The sequence below is a fragment of the Arachis ipaensis genome, chromosome B06 (assembly GCF_000816755.2).
Source record: "Arachis ipaensis cultivar K30076 chromosome B06, Araip1.1, whole genome shotgun sequence".
NCBI lineage: Eukaryota > Viridiplantae > Streptophyta > Magnoliopsida > Fabales > Fabaceae > Arachis > Arachis ipaensis.
In genome coordinates, this window is record NC_029790.2 from 5,329,877 (window position 1) to 5,341,301 (window position 11,425).

The 11,425-nt window shown below is 35.8% G+C and overlaps 1 protein-coding gene, 1 non-coding gene and 1 pseudogene across 4 annotated transcripts; 2 read left to right on the plus strand and 1 right to left on the minus strand.

The window, feature by feature from the left end:
- On the plus strand, positions 106 to 3,119 carry LOC107645519 (U4/U6 small nuclear ribonucleoprotein PRP4-like protein). Of its 3 annotated transcripts, none has more exons than XM_016349567.2 (6): positions 106 to 243; positions 347 to 1,310; positions 1,403 to 1,856; positions 1,937 to 2,134; positions 2,245 to 2,326; positions 2,815 to 3,119. In XM_016349567.2, exons 2-6 carry the CDS (start codon positions 379 to 381, stop codon positions 2,904 to 2,906), a joined length of 1,758 nt encoding a protein of 585 aa, XP_016205053.1. In that variant the 5' UTR covers positions 106 to 243; positions 347 to 378; the 3' UTR covers positions 2,907 to 3,119. The 3 variants fall into 3 exon arrangements, with proteins under 3 accessions (XP_016205053.1, XP_020959460.1, XP_020959461.1); XM_021103801.1 differs by having other exon boundaries at positions 139 to 243; positions 325 to 1,310; positions 2,815 to 2,906; XM_021103802.1 differs by having other exon boundaries at positions 143 to 243; positions 332 to 1,310; positions 2,815 to 2,906.
- On the minus strand, positions 3,543 to 8,431 carry LOC107645520 (annotated as a pseudogene).
- On the plus strand, positions 8,531 to 8,604 carry TRNAN-GUU. Its single transcript has one exon. It is a non-coding gene; the product is annotated as a tRNA-Asn (tRNA).

Consider the following 11,425-nt stretch of genomic DNA (forward strand, 5'->3'; position numbering starts at 1 on the left):
TATTTTGAGAGATAATACATAGATAACTTAAATATTAATAAATTAAAAATTTTTTAAAAAAAATAAAAATATAAAAAAATTGCATTTTTTTTGAATTTGTCCATAGTTTACGATTAAAAATACAAAAGATTTTGGGTTTAACATCCAGAAGTAGTAGAGAATCTGGCAGCCAGAAAGAAAGGGCACCATCGCCGGCACTCTCACCACCTCTCTCGCAGTCGCAGCTCCCACGCTCGCTTGCAGGTGCTTCTCTCTCGCTTTCTCTCTCAATTTCTGATAGCTAGATTGTGTATAAATAGTTACTGCTGCAAGAATTAATAATAGCTTAAAGTGATGAATTTTTCAGGGTTTTGTGTTTTTGTGAGTTAATTATTTATCATGGAAGTGGATGAAGAAAATGTTCCATCAAATACTGCTTCTGAATCCGCCATAGGACCTTCCTCTGATGTTTCCGTCAATGCTGCAACTCCACCACACCCAATTCAACCCATTATTCCACCACCCGTTATTCCTCTTTCTGCGCCTGTGCCACCTATGGCTCCAATTCCCACCATTCCTCCCCCTTCTATTGTGCCTCCCATAGCCCCAATTCCGGCCCCTCCTGTGGTGCGTCCATTGGCGCCGCTCCCTCCTCGCCCGCCGCCTATTAGACCACCTGTGGCGCAAAATGGCGAGGTTGGTTCGGAAGATTCTGATTCGGACAACGATGATGCCGGTGGGAGGGTTAACCAGGGTGCCGGGGAGTATGAGATATCGGAGGAGAGTAGGCTGGTGAGGGAGAGGCAGGAGAAAGCAATGCAGGAGCTCATGATGAAGAGGCGTGCCGCCGCTTTGGCTGTTCCGACCAATGACATGGCTGTGCGTGCTCGCCTTCGCCGGCTTGGTGAGCCCATAACTTTGTTTGGTGAGAGGGAGATGGAGAGGAGGGACAGGTTGAGGATGATTATGGCGAAGCTGGATGCCGATGGCCAGCTGGAGAAGCTGATGAAGGCTCATGAGGATGAAGAGACTGCGGCTACTGCCGGGAAGGATGGGGACGAGGAAGAGATACAGTATCCCTTTTACACCGAAGGGCCAAAGTCTCTCCGTGATGCTAGGATTGATATTGCTAAGTATTCTTTGGTTAGGGCAGCATTGCGTCTTCAACGTGCCCGGAGAAGAAAAGATGATCCGGATGAAGATGTGGATGCGGAGATGGATTGGGCATTAAAGCAGGCTGCTAATTTGAGTCTTGAATTCAGTGAAATCGGAGATGATCGACCGCTTTCTGGTTGCTCCTTCTCACGAGATGGAAAGTCGCTTGCTACTTGGTGTGTCTTTGTTACAAATTGTGTAACTTTACTCCCCATTTCCCATGATTGCCCTGTGAAATTATATAACTGATAATGTTTTGGTTTTTCAGTTCTCTAACCGGAGCTGCCAAGTTGTGGAGCATGCCTAAAGTCATCAAATCTTGTACCTTAAAGGGACACACAGAGCGTGCGACTGATGTTGCTTATTCTCCTGTGCACAACCATTTAGCGACTGCATCTGCTGATCGGACCGCAAAATATTGGAATGACCAGGGATCTTTACTGAAGACATTCGAGGGTCATATTGACCGTCTTGCACGAATTGCTTTCCATCCATCAGGAAAGTACCTAGGCACTGCTAGCTTTGACAAGACATGGAGATTATGGGACATAGAAACAGGTGAGGAATTGCTTCTTCAAGAAGGTCACAGTAGGAGTGTATATGGTTTAGCTTTCCATCAAGATGGATCGTTAGCTGCATCTTGTGGACTGGATGCTTTGGCTCGTGTTTGGGATCTCCGAACTGGGCGAAGCATTCTTGCACTTGAAGGTCATGTCAAGCCGGTGAGACATTATAAGATGATACAGTCTTTTAATGCTCTCGAATTGCAAAAGATTGACTATGATTATGTTTCTGTTCTCAGGTTCTTGGCATTAGCTTTTCACCTAATGGATATCATTTAGCCACAGGCGGTGAAGACAACACTTGTCGCATTTGGGATTTGAGAAAGAAGAAATCCATGTACACCATCCCTGCTCACTCCAACTTAATATCACAAGTTAAGTTTGAGCCTCAGGAAGGTTACTTTTTGGTAACTGCCTCATATGACATGACAGCTAAGGTATGCACTCATGTGAAACAGCAACGATCTGTCGAAGAGAGAATTTCAATATTTTTAGTAGTCCATTTTCTTCTGGTTCTAATTATTTATATTTCATATTTTGACATCAGGTGTGGTCAGCCCGTGATTTCAAGCCTGTGAAGACGCTATCTGGGCATGAAGCAAAAGTTACTTCTGTGGATGTTCTTGGTGGTATGATTTCTACTTAGAAAGGAATAATTGCATCCATAATATATGGCTCTGATTTTCACACTCTTGTTGCTTATTTGTTATTCTATGAGTATATCCATGCACCATGTTTCACTGCTCTTATCTGTTGACCATAGAATCCCAAATGATTAATCAAATAAAGTGATCTCATTTTGAAGTGCCACTGAATTTAGCTAATAGTTTGCAGCGGAAAAAAAATGTTACAATGAGTTCTGTAATTTTGTTGGGGAATGCAAACCAAGACAGAAAATGCAATGGAACCCTGAAAATGCTCATTTTAAGATTATAAGATCACCCAGGCTTAGGAAGTAGAAACTATGATGCTCATTTTATCTTTTTATTTTGCATACGGATATTCTTGTATAGAAATTTACAAGATACACCATAACCTTTTCGTTTGTCAATATACATCTCAGAGAATCTTATTTTCCCCTACACTGACTCTGTCTTTTCTTGTTTGTTGGTTGCAGATGGCAGTTATATTGCTACTGTCTCACATGATCGTACCATAAAATTGTGGTCCACCAATATGAGTAGTGAACAAACTATGGATGTTGATTAGGCTATTAGATGGGATACACTCTCTGTATTGGTGATGAGAATCACAACTATCGCTGCCGTTATAAACAAAATTGTAACTTGCTTCTATAGGATGGTTTTTTGGTGAGATATATAAATTGAAGATATCATTTTTCTTGTTGTATCATGTAACAAAGTTCCCTGCCTAATGGACAAATTGAATGACTAGACTTATATCATAATCGTTCTTGATTTCCTTGTTTTCTTGGTTGCTCGAATCAGTAGAGATTATGACTCTGATGCATACCACAAGATAATATTGTCTGTGTCCTAAACGTTAGATTCACAATGACAACCTTGTTGCTAGCTATGAATCCAAGGCATTGTTTTGTAGGTGATTCTCTATGTACTTTTGGTGAATGTAACTATCAATCTTTCCAGAAACTATGATTATCATCTGAATCTCCATTCTCCAATACGTTATCATCCTTCCATGTAAAGAAACCAGATTAGAATTGCCATGTAAAGAAACCTATATTTGATTATTTGTTTCCACGTAGGTAAAACTATCACCTTCCTTTACATCAACGGTAACAATAAAATCAATTCTTCAACAACATATTGAACTATAAATGATTGGCAATACACCATTCACAATTTTTCTCACTTTCATCAATCATTTCAGCCTCCAACTGGGAGAAGAAAATATTGATCAGTATAATATTGTTTTCCAATGTGTGAAAAGAGTTTCAACAAGCCACTATTTTCCATCAAGACCACAGCCAATATGGCTCAACTCAAGTCTCTAAAAAATGAAAGGGAAAAAGGAAGAAAAGAATCATGAAGATATTGCTAACAAAATTTATGTGTGATTCCTATACTATGCCTAAAAATCTAAACCTGAAATTTACACGAGCGCTTGGATAAATGATCGGAAAAAATTTCCAAGAATCCAAAAAACTGAATGGCTCACCTTAATAGTCACAATTCAAGTATAAATCCTCCTTAAAAGTTCTGACAATGGTAAGGAGTCAGGAAAAATTTTTTTTTTTGAAAAAAACTATGAAGATGTAATGGGGTTAGAGAGATCAAGTCTGGGTGGAGATAATGGTGGTACTGCTGAAGGGGTTAAGCCATCATCTATGACTTCCAAAATTCTTCTTGCAGTTGATTGGGATACTCCATTTGCATCGAATTTTCTAGAGAAAATGTTTTCTGATCTGCCATTCCTAGTTGAGTTGTTAATATCAACAGATTTTAAAAAGTTGTCCTTTGATAGTGTTGTTTCGGCTGCTTTCGCGATCACAGAACGAAAAACTCCGGATTCCCTCAAACTCTGAATGATAACCTGAGAAGATAATTATTTTGGAAGAAAGTTCAGACTGTTTACTCAGATACTATGCAGATGATGAATATATAAAATTGGTTGGAGAGAAACCACAACATGGATGTCAGGCAAGTGACCATACCATGGGAGAGTAAATGCGAGTCAGGATGCCCTTCCTCAAAAGCTTCAGGTTTAGTGTTTTGTCTGTCCACACAACGCGTTCGCGATACCTATATCAAATGAAAATTCCTTTTTAAAATGCAAATAAATTGGGAATTTGAAGTGAAGTTGAATCTGCTCGGGGAACTTACCACTGAAGCATCTCCTCTTCAGTTGCAGTTGAAGCAATTATGAATGCCTACATCATACATTAAATGCATTCATCAAAACAAAATACGTACCCATGCACGTGAAGAAAATCCAGAACTTCACCTATCCAACCATGAAGGAGGAATAAAAGAAAACTAGAGACACATTCACATCATGTCATGGAGTTCAGTCATCAAAGGAGGGAAAAAGAAAAGATGTGCTGTTGTACCGACTTCATAGAATAACTATTAAAATAGACGACTATATGATTTGAAGAAAGGGGGAAAAAATGACAGTGTGTCACCCAACCATGCACAGAATTAAAGCAAACTTAAAAGAAAAGACACGACTTTTGTTATGACTTAACCAGGAAACCTGTGTGCAAGACTTAAATACATGCCAATAGATGTACAAAATCTTGTAATATAAGAATGCAGCGATCACCCCAATCAACAGGAAAATGGGGAAAAGAAAAAGAATGTAGTAATCAAAGATAATCTGGTACTCATAATTCACTCCAAAGTTCGGATAAAAACTAGTAATACTTCAAACCAGAACCAGAAGCTAAGCAAGCATGAAAAAGAACTCACAGCTCTGTCAAAGTCCAACATGAAGCATCTTTTAACATCTTCTTTAGTTGGCTTGCAGCCACACCGATCACGTCTTGAGGTCAAATCGGAAAATTTGGGGTATGTGTAATGCAGAACAGCTGCTTCATCCAACTTGATCTCACTGTGAACATATATGACATCTGGATCAGTGCAAATTATGTTCAGAAAGTTCGAAACCACTAATAGAATATTAGAATTTGGGGGTATTTTTTTATCGCTATGTCAATTTAATCAGAAAAAGTCAATGCTGACTAGTAACCCGAGGCTCGCCAAAGTAGCATAAAATGCTGTAAGATTGTCAAGACCAGCCAATATGAGACCAACAGTTTGCACTAAGCTTGAAGAGGCAAATGTGACTTGTTCAATATGAGACCAGCAAACACAATTTTTATTTTTAATCTTCGAACAAGACAACTTGGCATATAATTAGACACCAAACTACAAACTACAAACAGATGCAACAATATGTCCCCTTGACTATAAAAGAATGTTGCAAATTTTCATACAAATGCATTCAATGAAATAAGCAGAATCAACATACTTAGGTGTCTTCATATAGTTGTGCCATCTGTGAGCACCATTTGGACGGAGATGATCCTGAACCCTAGCAGCAGCTTTCCCGTTTCCATAAGTAAGAAAATAGTTTGGATTGCCACGAGTTGCTTCTTTGTAATTTCCAAAATATACATCCTTTGGAAGGTGGTCATAGTTCTTCTTGAACATTGAAACCTATGAAAACATTATAAGATAAATATGTCAAATATTACTTGTTTCCATTTGGGACAGAGTAAGTTGGAACAGAATGAACCAGAGCAGCAGAAGGGCTACAAAGTAAAATCTGGATTGGATTTATATTTACATGTTAAATATGTGCCAAGTGCCTGGATTCAGAAACAGATTCAATTATATGTTCAAAACCTTACAAAAGCTATCTATGTATATACCTCGCTAAAAGGCTCCTTGATATCATCTCGCTCAACACTGCTCTCCTGAACGAAACATTATTCCAGCAAACGAACACAGTGTGATCATCTAATTAAGTCGAATGATAGTAATTTCAGAATCTTAAATAAAACACATGCACTCACATAATTTGGAAAAATAACCATATCAACATTTCCAGGAACATCAGATAGCAACTTCGTGAAAAGGTAAGACCTTCAAGGGATTAATATCATATATACTTATATAGAGATAATAATTTAGCACAAGGAAAACAAACCATACCCTTGCCATGACAATAGCCATTTCCATGTTCAAAGATTGCTTCACAAACAACTCATAGTTGCATGGTTTGTAGAAGAAGCTAGCCAACCAAGTCTCATTCCATATTCGACTGGTAGGTAACAAAATACTTATTAACACAGGGATTACAAAAGATTTGGCACATTATTTAAAAAGCAGAATCCTGTGTGCATAAACATTAAGAATATCGGAATCTAAAGAATCCACACTAAGGAAGAAACTGATAACATTATCTTAAATGGGCTGTTTATATCACAATTTAGCATTCCATAATAAAGAGAGCAGTCTGGCGGTTGTATTTGGCTTCCTTTGTTGTGGGGAGACAATAGATTGGAACATTTTGCATTTAGGACAAGTAACCACTAGCTCACAATAACAATCCAGTAACATTACTATTACTTTTAGGGTTTGGCTCACAAATATTACTATTTGGCTTATGGCACTTGTTAACATTACCTAAGATTGAAGCTTTTAAATTTTTTAATGCATTGAAAGCTTCAATCTTTCAATTTTCCAGTAGAAACTACCAAACCGTTACATTTATCATGACTAGATAAAACATACTAGAATATTTGCAAACTAAAATGTCTCTGCCACAAATCTATGGGGACAAATCTACAGAGAATAAGAATAATAAGCCAAGCCAGATCCACAATACATGTTAAACGTTAAACCCAGTAAAAAAAAACGCTAGCATTAAGTCTACATGGCCAATTGGTCAATAATGCACAAAACTTCTTGTTCTTTACGTTTTGTTTCAATCATGATGATTGTTAAACAGTCAGTGGCTCCACCAAAGGGGAAAAGGCCATTTAATAAGAAAGAAAGAAAATTGATTACACCAAAAATTTAAAAAAAAAAAAAGTTTCCAAAGTAGAACACGCATACCTTTTAGCTTGCTGTTCTTCTAACTCTCTAGTTCTATATATAACTTTAACCCCCTGAAACAAGAAAAAGACGTTTCATTTGAGCATCAAAAAGGTTCAAAGCATAAATTAAAATAGCCTAACCAAAATCATAAAAACAAATTGATTACTGATACAACAGTACTAATTGAATTAAAAAAGTTAATAATAACAATTTAAAATGCAAGATAGAGATTGCTTGAACTCACAGGAATGCTTTCGAGGACTCTAGATACATTAGGTGATGCAGCCTTCCCTTCCACGAAAAGGAGGAAAGAGGAAACTCCAATGACCTTGTGATAGAAGATCCATGGCAGAGTCTGTTCCAAACCAGCTGAAGTACTCGTTGTTATGCATATCTGCCACACCAAGGAAAAAAAAAAGAGCTTTTCTTTAACGAAAAAATTTAAACTTCACTGATGAATATTAAAAAAATATAATAATAAAAATCATATATTGATGAGACGGAAATTTCAAAATTCAATCTTCCAAAAGGGGTTTATGCAGATAGATCCAAAGCAAGGGTCAACCGAAAGCAACGATCACAATTGAGACTAAAACGCAGAAGAGAGCAAAGCAAAACGACGATGGAATTGGATCTCGAATTGAGAACAAGACCTTGGGCCTGAGATCGGAGGAGTAATCGAGCTTCCAGTCGCGGAAGTACGGAAAGGAAGGGTGGTTATTGGAGGAGTGGCCAAGGAGGATGGTGGCGCAGTCGGAGCTGGCGCTTTGGAGGTGGGAGGTTCCGGCGGGATGGGAGTTGGCTCCTCCGTCGGCGTCGGACGACATACCGGGGAAGTCAGGCTGATCGGGGGACCAGCGGGAGAGAGGGTCGGTGACTCCGCCGCGCCATTGGAGAACGAAGGCGAAGGAGGCTAAGGTGAGTGGCAGCACCGTGAGCAAGAGGAGAAGCCTCGAAGACGAAGATGAAGAAGCAGAAGACGAAGAAGAATAGGTGGGTCTGTGCGAAGAAGAGTAGAGACCCGCCATGAAGAAGAAGAAGGTGGTGTTGTTGGGTGCATGTAATGTGAAATGTGGTGGTTGTTGTTTGGTGTAAGGTTATGTATATATATGAATAGAATTGAGCTTCTTGTGTTGAGAGAGAAAGCGAAGGAAGAAGGAAACTGAAAGAGAGAAGAGAATGAGACTGTGGGAGCCGTTTTGTCGTTGGTTTTTCAGTTCATCCATTATTCAATTAACCGCTTCTTCATTCTCTTTATTTATTTATTACATTATAATTTTTTTCTTCGAAATTTATTATTAATAAGCTGGAATAGCTCAGTTGGTTAGAGCGTGTGGCTGTTAACCACAAGGTCGGAGGTTCAAGCCCTCCTTCTAGCGTAAATAAAAGATTTTATAAAAATTTTGGTCAAGTGGCAATACAAGTTTTGAATTAGAACAAATAATTGTCAACCAAGAATTTTTATTCACGTGTAATTGATTTAGAATTGCATATAAAAAAAGTTCACATTATTGAAAAAAATTAACCCTTTTTTTCTGTATACCTAATACAATGATAGAATTAATGAATTATAAAGAGAAGACTACACAATTTGAATAAACTTTAAATTCCTATGCATTGCTTTGACCAAACTTAAAAAAACAGATAATATAGAATAACCATAGTTATTATCTGTGTGTTAGGGTGATAGATGCCGGCTACATTTGCATTGCTAAATGCTAAGTACTAAATTTGGTGATTAATTCAAAAAATGGGAGCGCATCTAATTTCTAAAATAAAAATACTATTATATTAAAATTAATTATATTTTAAAAATTATTTTATATCGATAATTAATTTTAGTAGTTAATTTTAATATATACTTAACATAATTAATTTTAAAATCATGAATATAATTTAAGGGGTAACAATTAATTAGTTTAGAGCTATATAATGAAATTCAAAGGTGTGCAATGATATGGGTTAGAATTGTATGCAAAACTTTGGGTGTTCACATACAAAACATTTAAAAAATTGTCATATTTCTACCATGTATTGAAGCATAACTTGCAAAACAAATTGAGGGTTGTTCAATTTAAATCGCCTTTTAAGGAACTTTATATAAGAAGATTATTAGTGTTCCAGAGATAAGAAATAATTAACGAGAAAATCATGTAAAATTGGTGATATTCTATAAAGTTCTAAAACAATTGATAATAAAAAATTTTGAAAGAACCCTTCTCCTTGTTCGAATGAGTTACACATCAACATAACTCAACAAATTAAGATTAAAATATAAAAAGATGGCAGACAATCAAGCTAAGCTAGAGTTAAAGGGTCATTATCACAATACTTATCTTCATCCCTTCCCTTTAATTAATATCTAAATCAGCATGGACACCTTCTAGCTAGATTAGGATGAAAATAATGAGATTATAAGTCAATAATAAATGTTAATAGATTCAAATCTTAAAATAGCAAAAAGTAAATATTCCTATGTGTATATATGTGATGAAGGGTAAAAAATAATTTGTATACCTAACATTTTTCTATTTCCTTTAAATTTTTATATTACATATTATTAACATCTCAAATTATGTATGGGATATATATTATCATTTACTATTAAATAAATTTGGGATTTTAAAAAAATGAAAAACAATTTTGAAAAAGGTTAAACAACTCGTATTCAAAAAGGAATAATTTATGGCCTTGTCGTCATTAAGATATAAACCAAATTAAGCCACGGTACCAAGACCCTTTTGTTGAGCCTTTTTTTTCACTAAAAGGTGGGAAAACACGTTAACAAATAAAATCACCTATACAATTAAATTAATGACAATGATAAAAAGAGGAACTAACACACACTATAATTCAACATATAACAATGACTTTTAACTGAATTTTCTAGAACAAATTAAAGTGATGGCGGATCAAGAAATGATGTGTTGAAAATCTAAATGCTAAAACACACTTTTTGCAAAAGGGTGATAATGGAGAAAAAGTAAAACTAAAATTTCTTGTTACTTGCCTAAAAGGTTATTACCAGAATTATTGCAAACCAATCATTAACCCAATCCGAATAAGAATTGAACATTTTATTATATATATATTAGCAGAATTATTCCTTTCATGAAATATTATTTTTAGTATTTTTATACTACAAGAAATACGTCGAATAGCGGCGGTTTTTATAGGGTTTGCGGCGGTTTTTTACCACCGCAAAACAACATATCAGCGATTTAACAAGCGTTGCAAGTTAGGGGGTGGAAATTTGATTTTGTGGGGATTCTAAAGAACCGCCGGCACAACCGTCGCAAATCAAATAACTGATTTTGCGGCGATTTCAAAACCGCCGCTATTTGGTCAGTGGATTTTAAAAAAAAATTGCAGCTATTTTAATTAATTACTGTTTTCTAGAAGCATTTTTCATAAAACCAATTCGAGATCATATTCTTGAAATCATCTTTAGAAAAAAAAAAGAAGGGGTTCAGCCTGCAATTGAACATAAGCTAATAGCCAAAGATAAATAAATTAAATAATTACAATTCAAAGAAGAAGCCAAAAGCTTTTGTTGTCACAAATGTTTTGTCCTCAAAGGCATAGGCATCATATATCATCATCACATGAAGCATGCATTATGCGATTTTTTGTTACTAATAATTTTAAATTTTATGGGGCAAAGTACTATTATTGCTCTTTATCATACACATGTCACCTATCTAGAATGGTCACTGAACCATATGACTAAGAAATTGAATTGAATAATACCCATCAAAGGATGTAAAGTTAGCATATATAAATTATATATATTGATTGGGACAAAAATTCCTTTATAGGGAATTGAATCTAGATTTGCAAGATTTCAACACATACTGAATTTACTAGTTCAAAATTTAATGCACTTCTTACCATATAGCTGTGGAAAAATATTCTTTAAATTGTAATGCGTAGCATATGAAAAAAATATAAAAATGATTAGCCTACGACTTTTCGCCACATTTAAACATCGTGTGGACCACATCAGGTAATAGTAGAAGTATTTTGCTTTTTTCTATTTTATTTTTTGTTTTTGGTTGGTAACAAACTCAAATGTATAATATCATACCCTTTTTTTTATTACTTTATCACACCTTTATTTTATTATTATTATTCACATTGTTTATAATCAGTTATTTTTTTATGCTTTTTCATACACAAATCAAAACTTGAAGTTTTTTT